This window comes from Pseudorasbora parva, chromosome 12 (genome assembly GCF_024679245.1).
Source record: "Pseudorasbora parva isolate DD20220531a chromosome 12, ASM2467924v1, whole genome shotgun sequence".
Lineage (NCBI taxonomy): Eukaryota > Metazoa > Chordata > Actinopteri > Cypriniformes > Gobionidae > Pseudorasbora > Pseudorasbora parva.
In genome coordinates this window covers 29,348,856-29,376,486 of record NC_090183.1, presented here as the reverse complement: position 1 = coordinate 29,376,486, position 27,631 = coordinate 29,348,856, and the positions used below count along the sequence as shown (strand labels likewise).

At 36.2% G+C, this 27,631-nt stretch overlaps 1 protein-coding gene across 5 annotated transcripts in view; it reads left to right on the top strand.

Annotated features, from left to right (window-relative positions):
* The window catches only part of lepr (leptin receptor), a 59,211-nt gene that overhangs the window by 17,365 nt on the left and 14,215 nt on the right, over positions 1-27,631 (top strand). For 2 of the 5 annotated variants that reach the window (XM_067459793.1, XM_067459794.1), the window contains exons 2-8: positions 6,088-6,140; positions 9,569-9,621; positions 12,895-13,077; positions 14,545-14,665; positions 15,159-15,337; positions 18,361-18,503; positions 19,130-19,265. In XM_067459793.1, coding sequence (XP_067315894.1) covers positions 6,136-6,140; positions 9,569-9,621; positions 12,895-13,077; positions 14,545-14,665; positions 15,159-15,337; positions 18,361-18,503; positions 19,130-19,265 — 820 coding nt within the window. In that variant the 5' untranslated portion in view covers positions 6,088-6,135. The other 3 variants (XM_067459791.1, XM_067459790.1, XM_067459792.1) reach the window with 2 other exon arrangements.

Below are 27,631 nucleotides of genomic sequence, written 5' to 3'. Positions count from 1 at the left end.
GACAACTTCATTGTTTGACAGTTTTATCAACCAATATGAAACCTGCGAGGTAAAACAAATTTTAAACAAATTAATTTTTTATTTTTTTTACATTTCCCATAACCCATTGCCTGGACTCATTATGGTTTGATTACTTCTACCTGTGAGTCATTTGCTGGTTAATGTTGGCCTAAGATATGATTTTCCACTTGCACATTGAGTGTTTCTCGATCAGCTCCCTATGGTTCAGGACACTGATTGGGGAGTTGACCATTTTAAGGCCTGTCTCAATCACAGAATCCTTCCAGGGCACTGAAACATTCACTCCCTAAAAAGTCCCACAATGCACCGTGAACAACCAGAGAGCATCGATGCTCGCTATGTTCCCTTAACGGAAGTTTTGAAGTGTAAAACTTGAATCATGTGGGCTAACTCCCTGCACATTAACATGCATATATTTAAAAAAAAAAAAAAAAAAAAACATTTAATTATATTTCTACATAATACATTGCTAGACAGGTAGCCTAATGAACATAGCTAATATTTATAATTTATTTACAGCTGACATGTTGCATGTATATGTAACAAGCAAAGTATTTATCATAATGTACATTATCACAATTAATGTCAGAAAGATTTTTCATAAATACCAATGGTAATGTTGTTCCATGAGGACGTTTTCATGTTGCGGGAAATAGAGTCATCAGTGCCCCAATGGGTAGTGAGCCAGAATCTTTTTACCAGTGCCTGAATTTGTGAAAAAATATACTGATTTACAAGATCTGGAGCTAGGGAGTGGATTGAGACACACACCTTGAAGTCTTGTTCGTGTTACAACTGCATTTATTCTGAGCGTTTGTATTTTTGTAAGTTCCTGTTCTCTGGTTTTGATATTCTGTCTAATACCTGGATTGCCTTGTTTGATTGATTACCCGTTTGCCTGTTTCTTGGTCTTTGCGATTATTCTGACTACTGTGTGTTTTTGACCCTTTGCCTGTTCTTAACTCTTTTGGATTATCCTGAAATAAAGCTGCATTTGGATTTAACACCAAGTCTTAGAGCAGTTTTGTAAAAGAATGCATTATTATGTATTACAAGGCCTATTTGCTACTGTGACTGCACATTTTGAAAATGGTTGGGCAGTTGTACACACTATACCTTTATTTTCCACAGTTTTAAAACCAATTGATATACAGTATGTTTGTTATGGATATTTACTATGGTGATGGATAAAAAAAAAGGTTTTGATAAACATGGTTGCCATCCAAATTGCCTCCTGGTGCTAACTGTCTCCAACCTGCTGTGAACTGTTAGATATGGTGTGCTTGGATCCAGATTACATCATGAGGGAGCCATGCATTTAAATGGTTATTGTGAGCACTGGGCTTGTTTTAGTAGCATTATAATGTGTATATGGGCCTGGAAAAGGCTGATAAAATGTGATAAACATTCAAGCCTCTGAGCATCATTGTTGACTTCAGACTTCTTTCTGCTTTGGTGTTGGTATCTGCATGCACATAGCCTGTGACTCAAATGTTTGCAAGTAGCCTACTTACCGAAAATCCATTGTGGGTTCAACATCATCCAAGGTCTAATAGATGTCACACACAGCAGAGATAAATAAAGGCTTTAATATAATATAATATAATATAATATAATATAATATAATATAATATAATATAATATAATATAATATAATATAATATAATATAATATAATATAATATAATATAATATAATATAATATAATATTTAGATTGAATAAAATTGAAGAAATATTCCCTTATGAAAGGCTAGGTGATTGGTCTAAAAATGTATAAACATAATAAGTGAGATATTGAGTGTAAAGTAAATGTGTTTCACAGTGAAAAACAGATGTGAAGTAGGCCTTTATTTAATTTTGTCCACAGTTTGGCAAATGAGAGAAAGACGTCACGTGAGAGACTCCTCGCACTCGTTTTAGACGATGACAGCATGTTGAGATCATACGGATGACGTAATGTCGCTTAACTGCAACAGTGCAAGTGATTCGGTCATACAGTAAGACGTTTGTTTTATTCAGTTACCAATTATTACTCATTATTTATCTGTCGTATATTTACATCAATGTAATTCTTTATATGATAGTATAATATTATTTAAAAATGCCACATAGCTATTGATTGAAGTGATAGGCTACATTTCAACTTAGAAACTATATTTTCAGTTCTTATGTAGGTTTTTATGTATGTAATCCATATTCGGATAGGCCTGTTAATGTATTTATATAACCTACTGTAGGTTATAAATAGCTATTAACATTAAGCATATTGGCAGTACGCCGATCCGAATATGATTTTTTTACTGGAATATAATATAATAGAGGCATTCAAATATTTCCTTAAGGTGTGTACACAAAAAGCAGACTTTATCTTCCTTGCCAAAAAAATGAAACAATGAAGATGGTTATGGTGTGACGCAATACGCTCCGTAGATGTCGCCCCTCCCTCCGCCAGGAAACTCACAGCAGCAGCGGCAGGGCTCGAGTTCAGGATGCCGCGCTCTGGAAACATTCAGAAAGTCACACGCCTCTCCTAGTCTGCATAACAGACTACAGACATTCCCTATTACAGGAGGAAGAGCTTAACTCTGGATCTGGAGCTTTGTTCTCTTTTTCTAGTGGAGTAGGACACGTAAGACTTTGACAAGATATAGTTGGGTCAAATCTGCGGACAGCCAGAAGTGCGGTCAGCCTACCTCAGGTGAGACATTCTTCACAGTTTAAGCGGATCCGCATAACTGATTGATAACCTTTAAGTCGGTTCCTCTCGCTTATCATCTTTTAATCGTAAAACCATGATGACATTTTCATTAATTTCCTATTTGTTTAAGTACCTTTTGTAATTCTAATCTGTTTTGTGCGCGCTTATGTAGCCTATAGCCTAGATATTGTGATTAATTTTGTGATTTTTTTTAACAGTTGAGTATCAGAGGCAGTAACTTAACTTAGTATAATTTTCTTGGGGTTTCCCTCCAATCTGTGTCGGGAGCTATGACGGTGTTTCCGTGGCCATGGTGTGAAAATCGACGTCCTGTGGACAAACAGTTATTTTAAGTTGGAACTGTTAACGTTAGTGAATCGATTAAACCGTTAAATTTACAAATCGGTCCGAGCAGTTCGTCAGTCACCAACTCATTGAACGGATTAATTGAACTAGGCTAATCATCACATGCCCGTTTCATAATGAGCAGAAGAGCTGAGTTATTTGACTAATGAATTTATATTTGTATGGCAATTTTATCCCCAGTTTTATTTTTTAATTTTCTAATTTATTACACCCTTTAAATGTTGATTCTTAGTTTGTCTATATAATGTCTACAAAATAATTGAAATGGTACAAGAAATTACAGGATCTTAAACATCCTTTAAAAAACTAGTCAACAATAAACCTATATTAAACCTTTAGAGGCAGGCCTACTGTGAGCTATATTGGTAGTCAAACCTTTTTATTTTATTTTAATATTGCAATTTGCAGTGTTTATTATAAATGTTTGATATGTGTGTATTTTTCAACACAAGTCTGTACCCTCCTAAACTTAACGTTACTAACTTCCCCTCCCTCTTGCAGCCACATCTCTTCTCTGCCACTCACATGAGATCACAGCAATAGCAAACCACAACCATTCAATAATCCAATTAGTTCCTGATAGATAAATTCAAGTGTGCTGTGTAAACATGATGGTTATTGTACATCTAGACTAAATATGTGCAGGCATTTACTTACACATAACAGATTTAGTATTTCTCAAAATTAATAAAAACCGTGAAATGCAAATTCAGAATAATAGTAATTGAACATGTGCACTTTCACTCTTGTGGACTTACAATGGCTGCCGTGTGTTCTTTAAGTCCATGAGAATGTAGGGTGTCCCATTTGATAATTTTTAGGTTTCAAAAGGGTGCTCGCGAGCGCTATCAAATCACTTCAAAAAGAAAAATACGGTTAAGTGCAACGTGCTGTGCAAATCTGTCATTTAGGCAAAAAATAATAATAAAAACATAATTGTGTGCTTGGGACATGTGAGATGGTGAGATTTTTGTTTATGTAATTAGGCTTTCAAAAACAATATAATTAAATTTAGATTTATTACCCAATATATCGGTTTTCGGCTTTCAAATATGAAGAATTATCGGTTATCGATGTCAGACAAAATGTTCATAATGGTGCATCTCTAATATACATTGATTCACACACCTATAGACAATTTAGTCTCCTATTAACCTATACTGTATGTTTTTGGATTGTGGAGAAAACCCGTGCAGAAACAGGGAGAACATGCAAACTCCATCGGGCTCGAGCCAGGCAATAAGGCTATAGTGCTAGCTACCCACTTAAATAAACTTTACATTGGCCAAAAATATAATTTATTTGTCACTGCAAAACAAACAAGCTAGCCCAGCCCAGGTGAGACAAAATAATGAAAAAGTAACGTAATGCATTACATACCATAAAAAGTAACTAATTCAAGTAGTTACTTTTTTAGTGTAATGCAATATTGTAACGCATTACTTTTAAAATTACAAAAAAAGTACAAAAAAATTATACAAAAAATACTTTTTTGCTTCAATGTTTGTAATCGCCTTGTATAGCTGGTTAGTTTGGGTTATGGCTTCTAATTCTTTCAAGAATATTTTCTATGGGGATTTTACAAAAGTACTTTTAGAACCAAGGCCGCTAAAGAAGAAGAATAAGCCTTTTGTACTCTACTTTTTTATCGGTTCTTTGAAAAGAACCATTCAAAAAAATCAGTTAGGGGATATGTTTTGGACTTCATATTGCATATGACAGTGCAGAAAATCAGAAGAGGAGTGTAGGATTCCAATTGCTTATTAACTTTGAGTTGATCAATTCATGATCCTCTAATCCTCTAAAAATTGTTCGATATTTGTTTAGGCTAGTGTTGGTTCAAACCCCTTAACGGCTTTAATTAATCACTAATGTGTCATGAAATTGGTCATTTGGGGGTTAACATCTATTGGTCTTGTTGCCCAGTTTTGCAGCATTTCATCTGATGAAACAAGCCACCTGTGGGTGCAAGACACTATTCCAGGACATGTGGACTCTGTTTTGAGTGGTTTCACTATATATCATTTCACCGGCGTTTACCCTCATTGCAACAATCAAACCATGAATCAGCTTTTAGATGTTCCAACATTCGACCTGAGTTGATATTTCTTTTAGTGAGCTTTTAGGTTGTATGTTGTTGACACACAATTGTACATCATTAAAGTTGTTTTGATATTTGATAGGGGACTTAACACATATATAATATGTTATCCCAAGAGCCTTCCTGGAAAAGGTTTTACGTGAATGGTCACTTACCTGTCTCCATCCATATGCATATCTGATTTGTTTTTTTATGTCCGATTATTTTATCATGTTTGGTTCAGCAGCAACTCCAGGTGGCTCTAACAGATGGTGTCCACATTGCATTATGGGGTCTATAGTGTTATATTTGCTGAATGCAAGGCAGGTGATGAAACATTGGTAGAGACATGCTTTTATGCATTTACTTTGTTCACTAGGTCACTTGCGCTCTGGCCGGAACATAATTGTGGAAAAACAGGTTTTTGATTTCACAATATTGCTTAGGATAAAATGGCAGGAAATGCTTAAACATGGGCGTTGATGTCGCTAACATGTTAGCGCAGGCACACAAACGAAACAGTGCTGAGCTTTGTTCATTTATCTTAGAATTTAAATACATTTACTTACTGAGAAAATGGAATTCAGGGAAGCATTTCATGCTCGTCATTGATTTGAACAAGAAAGGTGACTTGCCTCATCATAGAGAGTACGCCAGAAAATAAAACGCAAATATGGTCTGAGCAGAGTAATTCATTCATGAAACCAGTGTCATATTACTGCCTGATACGTGAAATGTGTGGCATAAACTTTTTACCGGCTTTTTCCATTAAGTGCCTCAGGAATGAAGTCTGTGTCCCTTAAGAGATTAAAAGTATGCCTGTGCTTTTCTTCTTCAGTAGTTTCATGTAAATTGAATTTGTCTGTCTAAGAATTTTCCCACGCAGAGGTTCTTCTTGTCACCATTCTCTCTCTCATTGCAGACTCCCTCACTCCACCAAGAAGAGAAATGAGGCACACGATCAAGTGAAATGATGTAAGTATCTCTATTAGATTTTATGAGGCCTTGGATTATAGCATTGCTGCATATGAATATTAGTCGTCATTGATTACTCATTTCCTAATGGTTAATGAATTGTTAAGAAGAGGGAATTTGCATTTCTGTAATTTGGTTGAGTTGTTTTGTTGTGGAGTAAGTAAAACTAGTCATGTGATATGGCGCACGTTTCTTGGCAATATTTTTTATGAGATTTAGTTTGATGACACATTCTTCCAGTTGTCTTTTAATTTTTTTTTCTCCAAATTATATAGCTTGATTGGAAGAGGCATGCTAAATGGTTTTAAAGGATTAGTTCACTAGAAAATGTTATTTTATTCACCCCCATCTCATCCAAGATGTTCATTTCTTTCTTCTTCAGTCGAAAAGAAATAACGTTTTTTTAAAGGAAAACATTCCATCATTTTTCTCCCCATCACAGACTTCCATGGCAACCAAAATGTTGAAGGTCCAAATCAATGCAGTTTCAAAGTCCTTTGAAGGGCTTCAGAGGCGCTGCGTGATCCCAGACGAGGAATAGGGTCTTATCTAGCAAAAATTTGGTGAATTTTAACTAGCCTCGAGTATGGTGTTGCAGATAGTAATGCCATAATATTAACAGTATTGGCAACTATATGCGTCTGTTCATTCTATCTTGTCAAAGTGACCCGCTGAATTGACAACACATAGACGTCAGACGCACGTCCGCTAACAAACCAATTAATGTTAAGATGCAGTCCATATAAATGATGACGACAGGACGCAAGTGCTCCACTAAAAGTTCTTTAGTGCGCTTACATAACTGCAATGTGAAAGCAAACCAAAACTAACCAAATGGATACAATGTATCAAAACATGAACTTTGGTTCGGACCTTGGTGCGGACTTTCATGTGTGAACACGCCCTTAGATTGTATGGAAATGTGTGTTGGCAGTGCCTGTACACCACCATCCTATAATGATAAAAATCCATCCAGTGTTTTTTATTTTTAAAAATCTCCTTATGTTTTCTGCTGTCTCACATCAAGCCGTTCGTGTGACGCCCCTTCCACGACTGTTGATTGACAGCAGTTTCAACTCAGACCCACCCTGAGCGAGCTCTATCATAATCATCATAGTCCGCCATTGTTGATACACTGGAGCAGAATGCCGTCTAAGCGATTGTGGTGTTCTGTTCTTTGGTGTAATAATGAACACAGCAGTCATTCTGATGTTCCTAAATCCAAACTGCTGAAGACGCAGTGGCTGAGTTTTGTTTTCAAAGGGAATATTCCCCCCGTTTAACGTCAATGCTTATCTCCAGACTCCTTTATAAACGAGGGTCAGTATAAAGCAGGTTTGGCTAAGAAGCTGCTCCTGAAAAAAAGATTGGTACCAACTATTCATGTTCCTGCTGCCCCTCCAGAAGAAGTGAGTGTAGTTTGAAATGTGTGCACGCTTCACGATGAAGCAGCTAAAGTTTACAGGGTAAGTTAAATTACGGCATGCTTTCTATGTATGACGTTCTCAATATAATTCATAATCCCACGTTTATAATGAACGTGTTATGGTTATTGCGTTATTGCAAACTATGTACGCTGGTGAAAAAGTGAACGTGGTAACACTACACTAAGCTTACTTTTGTAGATGGCTTATAATGGTGTCTGTTGAAACATTCCTGTGGTGACCTAATGTCAATGCTTCAGCCCTGACAGTTGTACCTTACACTGCATAGATAACGTTACGCATCACTGACAAGCCTACATTTACAGAAAAAAGTTTTTCATGACCATTCGCTGTAACATCAATCTGTCAATGAACTAAAGTATACATCAGTAAACGCATAGCATTCGTATCTCACTACGCTAAAGTTACCATGCCAGAACGTACAAAAGTAGAACAAAGTGACATTATGTTAACCAACCATTCAGAAACGTCCAGCTCGCTGGGCCGTCATCTTGTTCCGGGTTCAAATTTATACAATGTGTCCTCAGAGACTCCCGTTGCCATTGTTTCTCCAAAATATACCGCAACTGTTGTCAAGGGCAACACTTTACGTGAATTTGTCACAGAACTGAGGGGCGGGATGAGCAAAGCTCATTATCATTTTGCATGCACTGAAATGGTTTGGTGAAAACAGAGCTGTTTTTGACCAGGTAAGATTAGCATTTTCTTACAATACTAAGGAGAATTTTTAATGAAAGTATATTACAAACTTTTCATTTAGACTAAAGAATCATATTAACTTGTACAAAAATGGCATTATATGCCCCCTTTAAAACAATGATGTTGGACAATTTTGAAGTTGAAGATGGAGTGTTTTTGCTAAAGGGCGTTTGTATTAATCCTTGCACGTTTGTTTGGGGCGGTACTTCCGCCTACGCCTTGCGTGAACTTTCCGCCGTGATTGCGCAATCCATGGCACATTGCAGAGCAGTGCAAGATGAGTAATTTAGGTTAAAAGTATATAAAGTATATTCATTAAAAAATAAAAATAAAAGACCTATCGTTTCGCCAGATAAGACCCTATTTCTCGTCTGGGATCCCACCTCTGAAGCCCTTTGAAGGATTTTGAAACTGGATTGATTTGGACCTTCAACATTTTGCTTTTCATGGAAGTCTGTGATGGAGAGAAAGATCTTGGAATGTTGTCCTCAAAAAACGTAACTTCTTTTTGACTGAAGAAAGAAAAACATCTTGGATGAGATGGGGTTGAGTAAAATATCAGGACATTTTAATTTTGAAGTGAACTAATCCTTTAAGCAATATAACTTACAATTTTCTACTGAAAATAGAAAATAGAATCTCATAGACTTAGAGCTGCACTGTATTATATATACAGTATCTGTACCAAATTGTTTATCAGCTGATATTACATATTTTTGAGTCCGTGAGAATTGTTATAATGGTATATCCTCCTAAAAGACTTACATTGCCGAGTCATATATCTTTTTAAATTTGTCTTTAGTGACCATTTAAAACACTCCAGCAGTGTTGTTATTGTTAACTAAAACTAACGCAAAGTGTTCAAAGTATTTTTCATTATTTGAAATAAAGATGGAATAAAATAAAGAATAACTACTATATGAGAAACTATTAAACTTAAAAAAATCTTGCATAAAAATGAGAAATGTTGATTTAGCAACTGATTTAATTAAATAATTTGAGTTACTAAAATTACTAAACCAAACCTACATAAATATAAACGAAAAATGACAAACGCAAATAACTAATTTACTCAAACTTAAACTAAAATGAAAGCTACATCAAAATATGAATAAAAACTAAAATAGCAATTTTTCTTTTAAATTAGGCAGCATTGGAATGGGGCTTTGGTGTATAACACTGTCACTCTGTTTGAGCTTAAAGATTTGACCATTCCAGCATGAAAGAAGCTAGTGAGTCATATCCATGTTGAACCATTTTACAGATGTCTTCTCTTTCCCGCAGGTATTTGTTTACCATGCTTTCGCTTCTTGCGAATTTTATTACCCTTTCACAAGGTGAGTCGTTGATACATTTACTGTAACTTCTTTGCTACAATGATGCTTCCTGTTTTCATCCAAATTCTCTGTTATCTTGACCCGCTGTCTAGCGTCTATGTCATTGTTTTCTATTTCCCATTTGCTGTCGAGGCAAAGCCCTACAAAGCGTTCTGGACACCCACCAGCTGTCAACAGTCCCTCTGTCCACCTCAGAGATGCATTAGTGTGGGTTATGCTTGAGCACACAGAGTGCAGGAGGCTGATGAATGGACAGAGAAATAGGAAAAGACAGAGAGATAGTGAGAAAGAGAGACTGAAAGTAAGGGCTGGAGGAGGGTGGTGATTACACCCACATCATGAATCAGACTATAAACCTTTAACGGCCACCCAGGGGTCTTACATATAGACAGATGTACAGATGAGAGTGCGACAGCCTTCAGTGTAACAGGAGTGCAACTTGGATAATTTTGTCGCTTTCTGTTAAAATAATGAATGTTAATGTAAAGGGATAGGACGTTTTTAAATTCATCAGTATTGTTTGATGTTACATTTTATTGTTTAAAGGAACTGAATGTAAGAAATGTATTTCAATTAATCATAAAATGGCCCTGATTTGTCACTAGGCATTAAGAAATCATGTTAATTTCAAATACTTATATCACTGACAACAGTAGTCCAGCCAGGATATTGTCATTTAAAAGTTGTATCCCTCAACTGAGGCCTATTGCACAAAACTAGGATAAGGGATTAAGCCGGGGTATCTTGGTGATCTTGTCATCTGTATGTAAAATTTAGTACACCGTTGTCGTGTAAACATACCCTGAAGGCACACTCACACCAAGAACGATAACGAAAGATAACTGTATATTAGTGGACAAATTGAGCCAGGATCACCAAGATATCCTGGCTTAATCCCTTATTCTAGTTTTGAGCAATAGGCCCCTGATGTTGATGTTGACATGTTGTGTTTTGGCCCGAAGCTCCACCCTCCACCTATCTACCAATCACGAAGTCAGTAGTGTTTCGGCATCCGGGTTGCCATATCTGCTCACAAACATTCCTGCTGGATCCTGCAGCCTATCTGGCAACCTCGAGTCAGGTGGGAGGGGGAGAGGGGATACACCGCTCTACAGTCATTTGAAAGTGTTTGCAGTACCAGTTTTGGCCACAATCTTACATACACTTATTAATTGTGAATGCTCATCTCCCCTATTTACATTTAGATTACTTTCACTGTCATCTAACATCTGTCTTTTAATATCTCTTATCTCTTAACTATATAATATATATTAATATATAATTAGCTTTTATTGGAGTCAACCATAACTTTTGTAGGTTGATTTCAACAAAAAATGTAAATACTGTGGTACTATTGCGCTGGGATGCGTTTCCCAAAAGCATCTTTAGACAACTTTGGTCACAGAATCCATTGAACTCTATTGAAAACGATGGAAATAGCGACCATAGTTGTCTTGTCTTTGGGAAACGCACCTCTGTTTGATCACCCTGGGGTGCGTTTCCCATACGACGACGTAACTTGCTGCTTAACCACCATAGTACAATGCCTCGTTGAAGCAATTTTCAGAAAACCGTATTGTCGCAAATTTGTTGTTCAACTACATTGGTTAATGATGTCATGCAGGCAGTGGAGTAATAACGTCTTTTAATAAATTAGTTTGAGATCAAGGCTCGTTCTAGAGCACGTACGTACGTGCACTCTTCAAAAACGGTGCTTTAAATCTCTTGACAAACTAAAAAATGTAAATGACATTTGTATGTATTTGAAATAAAATATAGATGGTACTGAATGTCAGCTTACTTATTTTGCTCAAGATATTATTTATTATTATTTATTAAGTTCACATGTCATACAAACAAGAAACTATGCTTCTAACCACAGGTCAAGAGCCGTCGTTGCAACCACACAACTTTGCATTGCTGTTTCCAAAAAATGGTTTCAGGAAACTGTACTCGTTGAACTATGTTGATTATGATTGAATAGTTGTCTCACGATACTTTTAGGAAAACGCACTCCTAGCCAGTATGTCACAATTCGTAGCTTTCACATGATGTCCCAGACCCCTTATGAAAACGGCCCCCTGGAGGGCAAAACAAAACGTAGCATTTTTACCACGTTTTTTGCGAATATAGTAAGACAGTGATATAAAAGACCAAATTCAACATACACCTTATTTATGATGCATACTTTAGGCCGGCAGATGAATCCAGAATATAAACGCAATGCACAGTTTTTCCATAGAAATCTTCATAAAAACGGCTAACCATTTAATGCATTGCATTCATATTCTGGGTTATCTGCTTGTTTGAATATAGTATGCATCATCAATAAGCTGTATGCTGAATTAGATTTTTTAATATAAATGTTTTAGTACATTAAGGCACTTTAAGTGATTTAATATACCGTAAGCTCTGTTAAGCATTTTAGAATGTCCCGCTGTATTAGTGAAATACTGTGGCAGGTGCTGAAAATGGATCTCAGGTGGCCAAAGCTTGCATTTTGTTCACTTATTTTTGTTGTTTCTTAATTTGAGAGGTGATCTAAATGTTTGTGGCTGAAAACAGATGGAACATTGACAGGCCTGTGCTACAGTTCTATGGATGTTTTGCCTTCCAGGTCTCTACGCTAGTCATGCGACTGAAAACTATGAATAACATAGTGGGCCCAATCATACACCTGGCGCAATGCGATGCCAGGCATGACGCATTAAGCTAGCAAAAGTGGATTCAGACACACCCAAGGGTACCTGCGCCATACGCTTGAGACTATGCACTCAGATCATTAAAATAGGGCTCAGTAACTTAACCGATGGCATTATTTAGGGCCGGGTTATCTGTCTTACCCACCAATGGCAGATGGGGGAAGTGTTCAAGAAACTTGTTTGAGAATAGTCATTTTTTTTGCAGTTCCATGTGGTAAAACTTATGTTGCAGAAAGTTAACACTACATTTAATAAATTAATTGTGCTTTTTATTTAAAAAAAAAAAAACCTTGAAATGTTCAGATTTTCTTAAAATAAGTGCAAAGTAAACACAATCATGATAAAAAAAAAAGTCTTTGCCTGGAAATAAATGAAAGCTCGCTTATGTGGCCGTTATGACAAGCTGTGACATCCTTGAAGATTAATGTTCAAGCACTTCTAAGAATCTGTCTATAGATGTTTTTTTCTTATAAATGGCATTGGTCTGCTGTCTTTCCCCCCACTGTTTGATAGTTCAATTTAAATAGTATTGCAAATTAATGTCACTCATGTTGAGATCCTTGTGTTTCAGGTCTTGCTGCTCTGAGTCCTTCGGATGGCAGGGGTGGTGTTTATGAAGACCTGAAGTGGAAGTCTCTGCTATGTTGTGAGCTGCCCTTTGCTCAGACAGTTGAAAGTGGCCTTTCAGAACACCGACCAGTAAAACAGTGTCAGCTGCTTAATTCTAAAAAACTGGAATCCTCTAAATCACAAGGTAAATTTCCTGGTAAATTTATCATGTCTGATATTACATTCATTAATTTTGATTAATATATAACGTTAACACTGGCAGTTTAGGAATGAAGAAAGATTCCCTTAAAATGTTTTCTTGCTCCATCAGGAAAGATGAAACTAGTGCTGTCAAAGTCAAAATATTTAACGCAATTAACGCAACATCTGTTTTTCTGTCATCCTTTGGCTAGCTTTACATTATATGATCATGCTCTTATTCATGCAAATACTTTGAAATCTTTGAAGCGCAAAAAAACGAGCGAATGTGCTCAATATCCTGTACATACACTCACACACACACACACACACACACACACACACACTTGACCCACAGAAAAACGCGTTCCAGTATCGTGCGCACAGACAGCTCGGAAGAATTGGTCTCTTTCACGAACAATAAAGCACACTTATGCCAGCATGTTCGTTTTGTCGAGTATCCTCATAAGAGTAGTCTTAAATTACGGTAAAGAGTGAGAAAAAGAGATGCAGCAGCGGCAGATCTTAAAGTGACAGCAGCCACTAATGCTGTCTGTCATTAATGTTCATCAAAGGACAAAGGAAACAGAAAATTACTCACTGCTCTTGACTAAATAACTTTAATAAGGATTCATCTATACTTAGTTTATAACTTATGCAGTTATAAATTGCAGTAAAGTGAGTTTGTCGATATAGTCTTTTAATGAGTCTGTGGTTTTTGTAACAGTGCTAACAAAACATAATCTGTTCAAATCAAAAGAAGCCATAAACAAAAAATTATGAGGAATAATGTTTGGTTAAACTCATCATAAACATCTAATAATATTTACCAACAATAATTTCTTGCCACAGATCAGACATTCTAAATTTAGATTTTTAAATGCATTCTAGGGGGGAAATGTTAGACGCACACAGATATCAAGTATCATCATATAACTTTCAACGGGTGACATACTTAATGCTGCAATGCATGCTGGGAGCCATACGATTTATACTGTGGTGGCTTAGTAGGGTTGGAGATAAACTCTGCAGGACATCAGCTAGGACCGAACTTCCCTACCCCTGACTTAGAGGTACAAAAATGTCAAAAGCTACCTTAAAAGATACATTTTTGTACTCCTTTTTTACAGTGTATGGTAGGTGCTTATTTTTCCTTAACATTATAAAGAATTCATAAAATTTAAAGTTTAAAGAGAAAAATAATACCCAGGTTCTTTTATTGGATTTCTGCAATAGTGTAAGCATAAAACTTAAAAACGATCCTGCCAGAATCTTAACTAGACTATGAATAATTGATATTTATTCATTTGATGCGTATTCAATTCGCTGTGTTTGTATCTTTTATGATATTTGCACACCATTTAATGAGCCTGTGTTCTGACAGGAATATTTTTTTGCAGACGTTATTTCTAGAGGCTTCTAATTGCGATAGGCTCTGATGAAAGAAGCTAACGAGAATGCAATCTCTTTTCAGGAAACTGTTTGGACATCCTGTGCTGGCTTGAAGGTGAACGGACAAATTTGATTTGTAATGCAAAGAGCCACAGAGAAGCAGCCACTGCCAGTCTGTTCACTGTTGGTCCTCAACAGTTAGTGTGAGTTCTCGGTTTTCCTTCTGCTATCCACAGACTACTGAATGGCTGGTGTGTTGCTGCTGCCATAGAATTCAGGACAAAATAAAGGGTTACTTCAGTGATTAGCATATGGCTTTGTATCAGTAGAAACCCTGGAGTATATTCTGCATTTTATTTCTGGAAACATTTCTCAGATGAAATCGGAGGAATTTTTGTTCAATCACTTCCACTTTCCTGAGGTATCTGAGGTTGCTGAGGTACCCCTTTAAGTGTGTATGTGGGGTGATTATGCAGATGATGTATAATACATATAGACTATACTATTACTGGTCAACTTTTTAATTTTCATTATCATTATACATTTTATTTATTTTTTCCACCCTGTATATAGATAATCTGACTTTGATATTATTTCCGATGTGATTTATGTCTATCAGTGCCTTGGAGTCTTAATGTACTGTTATGGGAATTAAAGAAGCCTTCTTAATTGTTTACCTTTTGCTTTTAATTTTAGTCTACAGATGGATATACTTTCAGACAAAAAACATACTGCTCAGTGTGCTGGGGAAGATACTGCCATGTGTTCCGTTTTTCTTCATGGCAATGATGCAACTGTCTCGTTGACCATCAGTATATCTGAGAATGGGACTACTGCACTTTCACCGGAGATGCAAATCAGCACATATCATCTAAGTAAGAATTGCATTTTAATTTACACCGACCTACCAACCTACCAACCTACCGACCTACCGACCTACCGACCTACCTACCTACCTACCTACCTACCTACCTACCTACCTACCTACCTACCTACCTACCTACCTACCTACATACCTACCTACCTACATACCTAAAAACTCACTCACTCACTCACTCACTCACTCACTCACTCACTCACTCACTCACTCACTCACTCACTCACTCACTCCGTCCGTCCGTCCGTAACATTTAGTGAAAATGGGATACCGAAAAACAGTTATGGGAATAATGCAGAGTTCATTATTCTTCTTTTATCAAAGCAAAACCAGCTATGTCATTTCCTTCATTCCTGTGCATGTTTACTTCGGAAGCTGTAAATTTACTAGTGCTGCTGAGTTTCCTTTTTGGTAAAATGTACTGCAGATTCAGGTATTTCATATTTCTGCATGTAGGTCTTAAATAGGGTCTCATTATCACTCACAAACCTTTATTGAGGACAACTGCAAAATTTCTTCATTTTATTTGATAAGTAGAAATGGGCAAACATTTTGATTGCAGTTTATGATTATTGTAATTGATTATTATTTACAAACCAAAGTAAAATGTAATGATGATCTGGCATAAAGGACCTACGCTAAACTAAAACATGTTTTAGTTGGGAAAATATTTTGTAAAGTAAAATTAATATTTTGTGAATAAAATTAAGCATGAGTTCATGGAGACCGATGTCAGGGCAGCAGGTGATTTATTAGGGTGATTCATTTGTTCTTTGGGACTGGGTCTGCTGATGAAGAATACACATCTCTATCAAATGGTTTTCCAGGCAGTGGATTGAAATGGTGTTTCACAATGGTATGGTTAAATTAGTTACTAGAGGTCCAAAATATAAGTCAAGATCTTTATTGCCATTGTTTAACAAAGCCACATTATGTAACATTTAAATTGACAATTTAAAGGCTGTACAGAATCTGACGATACAGTATGTATCACAATATAGGGGTTACATTATACTGCATTACTTTAAGAAAGGTGATATATTGCAACATTTCTTTTTTAGGAAGAGGATGTAATTTTCCAGAAAATCCTGAAGTCCACAAGCATTACTTGTGTTATTGCACGATGACGTAGGAATGAAGCCCACAATCGTTTTCTGGGCCTGGTGTCTATAAAAGCTTTTCTTTGACTAACAAGGAAGTTTTCAGCTCTGAAACTTACAGGATAATCTTATATCACCATGAGCTTTTATATATCAAAAGCTCAAGGGAAAGTTGATTTCTCAATTCATCACCACTTTAACCATTTTTTTGTTGTGCCTTTACAATAATAATAAATTATGTTCAACGTTTAATTTCTTGGGTGAACGATTCCTTTAGGTTTAGCTTTAGGTGGCATTTTCACTTCCCTTCTTTCTTTGAAGTACATTGAGCGTTGCTGGAAAGAAGTAAACAAGAAAATCACTAAATGAATAGAAGGTCCAATCAGTGTAAGCCTATTTGTATTAAATGTAACAGCAAAAGTCATTAACTTTATAATATGTTAGTGTCAGTGAGGTAGTGTTTTTAGAAGATAATGCCTGTTATAAAGCCTGCCTCAACTGATTGATATTAATGGTATTGCTATTATTGAAATAAAGCAAATTGCTTAACCCTTTTTTCACAAAGCAGTGGCTGCTGAGACCATCTTGTTCTAGACAGACTTAAATACTGTCTGCAGAACAAAATAATACTTGAATGTGGACAACAGATACATGTGTGCTTTTACAGTTTTTCTCAGTCGCTTTGGTACATTTCTCAAATCAAACTCACAATTTGCAAAACAGTAAGTGCATTTCTCAAAACAATTTAGCAAAACACCATGGATAACCTGCAAAAGCTACTCTCTTACTCAAAACCCTTAGTTTATCTCTCAAAAGTAAATATCTGTGTCAATGAACATGTCAGTGCCATCAGAATGACAAGTCCATGTGTCATTGTGTACGGATAAGACAGTCAAATTGTTTAGTCATGTTGTCAATATAAAAGTTTACTCTGGAGGGATGTTCTGATGGAAACTATGGCTAAAGTTTTGATGACAATTATTGTCAATTGTAAGTTTCATCTTAGTGTATGTGTGAGTGTAATTGCAAGAGAACGGAAAAGATTCAAATTTACACTCTTACTGTTTGTAATGTATTTTATTGACAGAACATGTCATTGAGATACAGAAATGAAAAAACAGCACTGAGTAGCACACACAAACAAAAACAAAAAACCTAAAGAAGAAATGTGAACATAGGAAAAACTGTACATGCGGTGCTGTAGAAATATATATATTTCTGCTAGTTGATGTTTCATGAGAAGCACCTTCGTTAGAGAAAGTCAAGATTTACCTGGGAGCAATTTCCCAATTCAGGACAGATTTAGAAAAAAATGTAATGGAAATATAGAAAGTATAGAAATATGATTGACATATTATGATAACTTGTTCAACCATTTTGCATGTAAAGACTTATGCTGTGAGCTTGTGCCTAAATGTTGTGGGGGGGTAAGACTATTCAACAGAGACCCAATATAATACATTTTGATCAACATGACATAAGCAACTGATAATGTAGGGAGCAGCAGAGAATTGTACATAATCATTTGCATGGATGTACCAAAGCATTTGCAACTTGTTCAAAGAAATGAGAAACTGCTTTTTTGATGTGCACAAGTGACACAATGATGTGAGAATTGAAGAGGTAGTTTTAAGAATTTCAATTCTGATCTGAGAAATGTACCAAAGCGACTGAGAAAAACTGTAACTAAATACTAGCAAAAATATATATATATATATATATATATGGATTTTCTTCTGGTAATTGAGTTCTGAGTTTTGCTTTAATTTAAAGAAATCCAGGGGTTCACCCAAGGTTTGAGTAAATTAACAGCAAAATGTGTTGATCACATACTCTCTTTATGTGTCTTAATTTGTTTTGCATCCTTACCAGTTTGCAAATAATAACAATTTAATATATTGTGAATTTCTTCCTTTCACAGGAAGACCAGACCCACCTGTCAATCTGCATTACAACGTGACAGAAGGCGAAGTAATTTTCAGATGGAGTAGCACACAACCTGACAGTAATGACATAAACTGTGAGATCCGATACTCTTCCAATTCCTCGCTTCAGCAGTGGGAGGTAATTGAACTCATTCGTTGGTCTGATGAATATGTTGTTGTAACATTACAAAGTAATGTTTGCGAGAACTATGTAAAAGGTCTCCACGGACTTCCACTAAACGTCTCACAGATTTTCACAGAATCAGATTTTCTGCCATGTGCATTTTCTGCACAAAATTTTATGCATGCTTTATTTCTTGCATGGTTGATAATATGTTTAAGAGTTTTGTATACAATTTGTATCTAAAGTGGGATTCTGGCTCACGTACATTTTTGTACATTTGGATAGACTCATTTCAACATAATGACAGAAGCTAAAATGCAATCCCTTTTACATAGGAACACCTTTTCAGTTCCAACTTTAGTAGATTTTCATTGATTTCTGTATCTCTAAAGATTTCCTTAACTAATAATGTTTTTTTTATTTTATTTAGATGCAGTCAGATATTATATTGATGATATAAATTTCATCATCTTTCATTTTGTGATCAAAAGTGTAGCTGTAAATATGGATGAGATCACTTTGTTTTAACAGTTTAAAAATATATATATTTTTTATAATTGACCATTATCTTATTCTTAGTTACTTATTATTTTTATACGCATTGATTTAACCTTCACAGTATGATCTGTGTGATCTTTTAGGTGGTGAAGGTCAGAGGTCATTCATGGGTACCTCTGAATGAGCTCAGTTTTGGGTTCAGATACACAGTCCAAGTGCGCTGCCAAAACGACGTCCACTACTGGAGTGAATGGAGCCAACCTTTCTACACACTAGACGGTAAGGATCTTCGTGCTGTATGTTTATACATTTGAATAATGAATGCAATGACTCATCAGGTATTGGCAAAGAGGAAATGTATGCAAATATTGACATTTGTGAAAGAGTACTTCAAATGATATTATCTATAACAGCAGAGTGTACAGGTTGAGACATTTACTCTGAAATCATTCAGAGTGGAAAAGCGGCTTTTAGCGTACGTCAGCCATGATGCAAATGAGTGCTTTTGCTTCTCCAGTTTTGTGTATCTTTCAGAGAGATCCATTGACTTCTCTAAGCCTCCATGTTAAGAGTTTGATGTTTGATAATTACATTAATATCAACTTTCTGCTACTCTAAATCTGAATAGTACTATGTGCACACAATGTCACTTTGATTTGTTCTCTAAAAGATGCATCCAATTCACTGTCCACTTTCAAAATGTATTACCATGGTAAACAATGTTCAGTGTTTTCCAAAAGCATTAATATGCCATTTTCATAGCAACCCGAGGTCAGGCATTGCATTTGGTTAAGTATAGGGTATTTTCATATTTGTACTCTTAAAGAAGATGTACACTAGGGTTTGTGCACTGTTCTATATTAAAATGTACATATTTTAATTATGACAACTTTTTTCAAGTATTAGTAAGGCCATAATCTTAGTGTCTGGATGGGGGGGGGGGGGGTTGGTCTTATTAGTTTATTTAAAGGAATTCAATTATTAAAGGATTAAATGGGATTAATGGAAATAAAGAAAAATAAAAAATAACTATAAAACTTTGTTTTATCGTAGTTATGAAGTAAATAATTTGCAAATAATATATATTTTTAAATATGCACACATGTACTCTTATTTTACTCTCCCTAATATGTAAAAAAGTGTTTCTTCAGTAGCATCAAGTATATCAAATATCGGTGGGGGACAATTTGGCGATTTTTTTTTTTTTAATTACTCGAGGGGACTTGTCCCCCTCCATGTCTATGGTGGTTATGGACCTGAGTTTTTACATGTTATTGAATAAGGCAATGTTAATGTATTTGGTCTTGGCGGACAAAATCTGCTACACTGCTGCTGTTGGTTTATTGTTGCTGCAGAGCAAGTATGGACTTGGTACTGCTAATAGAAACACAGACGCACTGCTGTGAACATAGACGCTAAGCTGCTGCATTAATAGACATGCATAAATCACAAATCTAAGCAGGTGGAGGTGGAGGTTTCAGTCGAACAGCTGTAGGACTAGCCTGCAACAAACACTGACCCAGAATATTTAAATGTTAAGCAAGCGATCAGCAGAGGCCAATCAGCGCTAGCTTTGCATGCGGCTATGATGTTATTGCTTGCGGATTGCCTGTGAAGGACCTATTAGCCTGTGCCTTCTAGAGTTTCATTACTAAACTAGAATTTTATGTCAAAATAGTTATAGTATTAAAACTAAACTATGTAACTTTTCCGTCTGCTAGAGGGCTTCTATTCAAAACAAAGACACCAAGTTTGAGCTCAGAATCTTGGGACATTTCACCTCACAGTTGGTGGAAAAGAATTGGGATAGGTAGAAATCATGTTCATGGATGTGATTATTAACATTACTGTAGTATAAGGTAGCGCAGAACCGAGTGTTGTGGAGCTAAACAAGGCCCCTGGAGCGATTGTTACGCGGCTCGCGAACAGCGGGACATTTATTATGACGGGACACAGTCGTCAGCGCTATTTTCCGCTTTTCCGGTCATGTGTATGAGGTAGTGCAGCTCTGTTTATATTGTTAGATACATTAAAGTGTGTTTAAAATTATGTTATGACGGGGGTTTTTTGCGCTCAGCGGCTGCTGTGACACTTGCACACTGCTAAGAGTAAAGCGTAAAAAAAACACATTTCGAAGGTGAAAATTAATGTTTGAATAATAATAAATAAATAAATAATTGGAAAAAACGCCTGGTACACGTCAGGCAAAGGCACAGCGTCACTGCTGAAAGTTGTCTTGCATGGAAGATGGCAGAAAGCGCAGAGCCCAAATTGCCCGCAGCAGAGAAAGCGATTTTAGAAATCTAAAAAGCAATGTCTGGAAGTACTTCGGATTTTGGTCGGTAGGATGTAAAATTGTTGAGTCGCGAGATACCACTTGTGAGCATACCACTAGCAACAAGAGGTAATTTCTCGGAATTGTGTGCCTCATTTTATTTAACGTTAAACAGAAACATTACTCAAGTTTAGGCTACTGTACTGACTAAATAAATATTGCATGAATAAAGGATAAATGCACTACTTCCACTGGTGTGATTATTTACCGTTTCATGTCAAGGAAAAGTTCCATGTTTACCACAGTCAGGCTCGCTCGGAGCGTTCAATTTGCTGTAAAACAATAATATTTGTTTCAATCACTGAATGAAGCCTGCTATATTTGGGACAAGAGTTGTGACCTTAAATTGCTTGCACAAAACTCTTGATCAGCATTCAAAATGTGTTTGTTCATTTAAACTGTAATGCGCAGAGAGCGTGAAGGGGCTCGCACGCTGGAAATGTTCAAAGAATTATATGTGAAACATTTAAATAATAATAATAATAATAATAATTGAGAAAAAATAATAATTCTAAACTCAATTTATGTTCTTAAAATGTAACATGTAACCTACTGTAAGGTTCTGACAAATCTTATTTGCTGCAGTTTATTTCAAATATTTGTAATGATTCAAATCACTTAAACAAATTAAATAGTATGAATGATTCAATGACTCAAGTACTGGATGAATCAGCAAAATATTTTTATTCACACTTCTATTCAGTCACTTGTGATGCAATCGTTATTTGAAGCGCCACATTACTTTCAAAAGGTGATTTACTCTAATTTGATTGCTTTTCGTAGACAGCCAAATCAGTGTTTATATCCATATTTGGAAGTGTTTAAATGAACTTTTATCCCAGTTCTTCTGTGATAATATGAGTATTCGTAACACAGAAATAACGATACTGTGTGGTTGAAAATACTGTTTCATACTTATACATGACATCTGGGTCAGCGGCAGCGCCAACATAGATCTGAATGCTCCAGTGTGATTTTGTCAAAGGATTAATAGACACAGCCGAATCATTGTCATTTCAAAACGAGGTCGCGTGGGTGTTTGGATCGAGATCACGATACTTTAAGGATTTGTTGTGCTGCTTTAGATGATAATAAGTATGTCCTGACCTTGAGTGCTTTTACCTTGTCATCATTAGGTTTATTATAGTCCTTTTTAGAGTCCTCCATGCAAATAGTTTGTTGCTAAAAGCCTTCTTAATTCAAACGGAACACCAGTTTGCATTTTATAAGTCTTATGGTTGGCATTATGTTCAGTCTCAGGTTAATAAAAGATCCTTAAATTCCTTGAAGTTGAATGTGAGCACTGTATGTGTCTTTAGAGGCAGTACAGGGGTCAAATGGTAAAAGGATTCATACTGATTCATACTCTTTTAACATTAAATGCATCTCAGCTGCTGTGACTTTTTGTAAAAGGTCAGAACATGGCTTATTAAACGTGTGCACACACACACCTGTACACACGAGCACACCTTACCTTAGAGGAACTCAGTATGAAATAAGCATTTTTTGTAACCTGAAAAAAGCAACTTGAGATAAACCGTTAAAAAAAAAAAACACTCCCCCATAGTTGAATAGAGTTTAATTTGTCTGCCAAATTCTGACACCAATCAGGTGGGTGTTTTTTCTGCCTGATCTTGCTTTTAAATACCTACACCACAGCAGTAGTGTAGCATTTAATTGTTATAACTAATCAATAATATTAGATTAGTTATAACAATTAAATGCAGTATTCTGTCTGAGATAAGGCTGCAAACTAATGCTGCACTTAGTTGCCCTTTGAGTTGTCTGCATATTAGTTAATGTTTAAACTTTTTCAGCTTGATTTAACATTGTGACATAATATCGATACAGCCATGAAAGACTGGGTTCTGTCTCTGTTTTCCTCCTCGAATACATTGCCCACATGACACCTGCTATTTTGCATGTGTTTTTAAGCTTTTCACACTTGTTTTTCTCATATGCCAGTTGGGTTGTATATTTTCGGAATCCATGCTGTGCAAGTCACCATAGCAACTAAGCTTCAGGTTCACTAGCATTACAATAAAACAGCTTTCGTATTGCTGCATGGGACCAAGATGGGAAAAGGGGGAAAATAAAAATCAATACGAGGGCAAATCTCTTAATCTTAAAACTACAAGGTGTCAGTTTGTTCTGTTTTGTCAGTTTGGTGTGTTTGTTCTTAGTTTCGTTTTCATGGATTTTTAGATAGTTTTCATTAGTCACATATGCTCCTTTGTTTGAGTTTCCCGCCACTCATCAGTTTCCATGGACACTAATCTATCATCCCAGCTGTTCGTCATTTAGTTAATCACCAGGTGTATTTAAGTTCCTAACCTTCACTCAGTGTTCGTCTGGTTTAGTTTGATTTAGCGTTTGTTAATTTTGCCACTAACTTCGGTTATTTGCCTATTGGCTTAATATTAAACCCTGTATTTTCTTCATCCTGATCTGTCTGCTACCTTGCTAACAGGAACATGTTCAGGTTCTTTTTTTCATTCTGTCAGGTATTGTCAGGTAGAAGTTTGCAAAAGTGAACATCAAGGGCGTATATTGGTCCTTGCCCAAATGGCACACTTAATATTATGCACTTAAAGGATTAGTTCACTTTAGAATTAAATTTTCCTGATAATTTACTCATCTCTATGTCATCCACCTTGTTCATGTCTTTCTTTCTTCAGTCACAAAGAAATTATTTAATTATTTATAGTTTTTTCTCCATATAATGGACTGAAATAGCAAATCAATGCAGTTTCAATGGACGTTGAATGCCATCAAAGGGCTCTACATGATCCCAGACGAGGAATAGGGTCTAATCTAGCGACACAATCTGTCATTTTCAACTAAATAAAAAAAATAACAAATTATATACTTTTTAAACACAAATGCTCGACTTCTGTGTTTTGCTTTTACACATGTATGACATCATCATGTTGGAAAGGTCGTGCCCGTGCCGTAAGTGGAAGTACCGATTGACTCAGTGTGGCACACTTCATGTGCACTGTCTGTTAAGACAAGACCGTAGGGTGTCCCATTTGTCATTTTAGGTCTCAGAAGGGTGCTCGCGAGGTTTTGAGGTCGATTCGCACCCTTGATGCGCACTTTTGCTGAGCCCTGTGGGTTATGAAAGCAGCAGTCAAAGCGGCATTACGTTGTGAAAGTGCGGACTCAGAGGAAGACCGTGAGGGGACAGGGGCCTAAATAAAACGGCCTTTACAAAAATAAAGATAAAACAAGTTTGTCGGATGATTTCTGAAGATGGAGATTTTCGGCACTGGGTCAGCACTTTCACCTACGTTACAGGCGTGACCTTTCCAATGTGATAACATCATACATCGTGAAGAAGCTGAATATCGAAGTCAAGTGTTTGTGGTAAAAAGTATATACACTTTTTTTTTTTTTTTATTGAAAATGACCGATCGTTTCAATCCTAGACCCTATTCCTCTGCTGGTATCGTGTAGAGCCCTTTGAAGCCCTTTGAAACGGCATTGATTTGGACCTTCAGTCTGTTGTACCCCATTGAAGTCCACTATATAGAGAAACATCTTGAAATGTTTTCCTAAAAAAAAACTTTTAAAAAATTTGACTGAACAAAGAAAGACATGAACATCTTGGATGACATGAGGGGTAAGTAAATTATCAGGAAATTTTCATTCTGAAGTGAACTAATCCTTTACCACTTGCGCCTGTCCGTTAAGTCTACAAGAACATAAGGTGTCCCATTTGTCATTTATAAGATTTCAAAAGGATATGTATTAGAACAGTAATAGGATCAAATCAATTTCATTTCTGCATACTATAAAGGTGAGTAAATGAGCCCAGAATATGAACGCAATGGGAAAAAAACGCTTAACGAGAGAGCTTGTGTTGCATTTATATTCTGTTTATCTGCTTGCCTTTACAAAGTATACTTCATCAATAAGGTGTATATTGAATTTGGTATTTTGGTCTTAATACCTTTAATACTCTCTATAAGGCCATCCTTAAAAATATTTTGGTTTGCAGTAACAGTAAAAAAAAATTAAAAAAGGGTCGGTAGGTAGGTAATAATTTTTTTTTTCAAATTTTTATGTAAAAAAAAAAAGTACATTTTTGGTGATGGTGATTACGTAGGTATGAATTTAAACTGACTGGGTCTTCAAGCCGTGCCTTTGGGCGCATAGGCTAATTGCAGGCTACATAGACCGCAAACAAATTGAAATATTTGTCAAAAACATGTTTATTGCATAAATTTCAGGTGCATTCATTAAGAAAAGGTTCCTACCACCGCTAGCTGTCATTGACTCATAGCTGTCAACCCTCCCTTTTTTTCCTGGGTTTCTCAGGTATTTTAGCTCTTTTCACGCTATCTTCCCATTTTAGTATTTTCCAGTGATATGATATGTATATGTATTCGTATTTTTACGCTCGATTGTGTTAACTCAGAACACGCAACTCTCTGTGTCTCTGAAGTGTCTTGCACTTGTTGCTAAACCAACGCATCTGTTGATATAGACTAGTGTATTTGAATATTAAAAAGATTTTTTTTTTTATGAATTAAATTTATTAAGTAGCTATAACCTACTCTTTACTGGTAAATATTACAGTAAACAAACATCACAGACAATAGCAGACCATTTTTTTCAGACGTTAAATTTTTTGTAATATGTATTGTCTCTCAGTTTTTTTAAAGAGACACTGCCCCTCTTTCCTCCTTCTTGGCAGCCTACATTTAGAATAATAGATTTGATTAACATTAATGATGAAAAAGGTTAAAAAATCGTTATTGTTTGGATTGTTTTTCCTGCCGTCGAGCCACAGCCATTCACTAAATCAGTGTTTACCTAACCTTTTTTCAGTCATGGCACCCTTTGAAAATTTTCTAATTTTGTGACACCCCCATACATATGTTACACTAGGGGTGTAATTGCTCACGGCTCGGTTTGTATCATGGTTTTAGGTTCACGGTTTGGTATTTGGTGGTGGTGGCCGAGGAGATTCCCCCCTTCTATATGTAAAGCGCTTCGGGTGTCTAGAAAAGCGCTATAACAATTTAATTAATTATTGTTATTTACCATGCTCAGGGAAAGAAAGAACTACTGTCAAATAAAAATAAAGAAAATAAGAACAAAAAACTTAAATACAAGCAGCAGCACAAATAAATACTATTGAGCAAAGATACTAATAAAATAAACAATGCTTTTCAGATTTTTTCAGGTAGGTCTAACATTAGTTTTTAGGTAGAGAAATTGAATTAATAAATCAAATGTAAAATAATTGCACATGTAACTGTTTAAATTAAAGATCAATCCTTTTTAAAATTACAAAAGCTATTCAATCAAGAGCAGTGAGTGATGTCCTTATCTTTTGTTTGACAGACAGCAGTAAAGGCTACTGCCCCTTTAAGACCTAATACAGGGATATGCTCGTCTTTCTCGACTGTATACAGTTCACTTAAGGCATCAGACTATGTCTGCTTGGATACTCATCAAGATCGACATGTTGATATACTTTTTGTGTGAGTTTGTCCGTTCAAGCGCAAGACTTAAAATAACTCAATATTTGCGCGCTGATAGACGTGCGCGCGCTTTTGGACGAGCGCACAGAGACAGCTTCTCACACTGCAGAGTTCTCATTCGCGTCTTCTGGCGAATATACTGCATGGGTGATACTGCATGGGTATAATATACACATGGGTGATGATGGCGAAAATGACTGGTCATTCGGCAGCACTCGCATGCATTGAACACAGTTTACAAAGATAGACCGTTTTGCCCACGTTTTTCTTTTATTATCGCTGTTGTAGTCTAGCCTATCACTGAGGAGCCAGCACGTGTATCCATCGACAGAACCTTACATAAAGCATTATTTTTCAAGTTACAACCAGTGCCGCCGCTCCCACCACGCGCTGCACGTAGTCGAGCAAAACACACGCTACCCATAGCAACGCGTTATGACAATGACAACGACATTTCAGACTGACAGAGACAAGATAAATATGGCTTTTCCGCCATTTGTTACTGTTTTGTACACGTTGTTATATTAATTATAATTCAAATTCTGTTTTATTGGCCACAATATAGTAATGATTAATGTTGAGAGGGGCACTTTTGATTAATTTTCAAAAAGGGCACGGGCTCAAACCCCCAAAGCCCTCCCCTCTGCAGTGCACTTGCCTGGTGTGTGTAACGTGTCCTATGCCATGGTACTGACTCCTGTCACACAATGCGGCGAAATCTTTTTTTTATTTTTTTTTTTATTTTTTTTTTATTTTTTATTCAGTATTCAATGCGGCGAAATCTCCAACAGGGCTTTAATAGTCTAACGTTACAG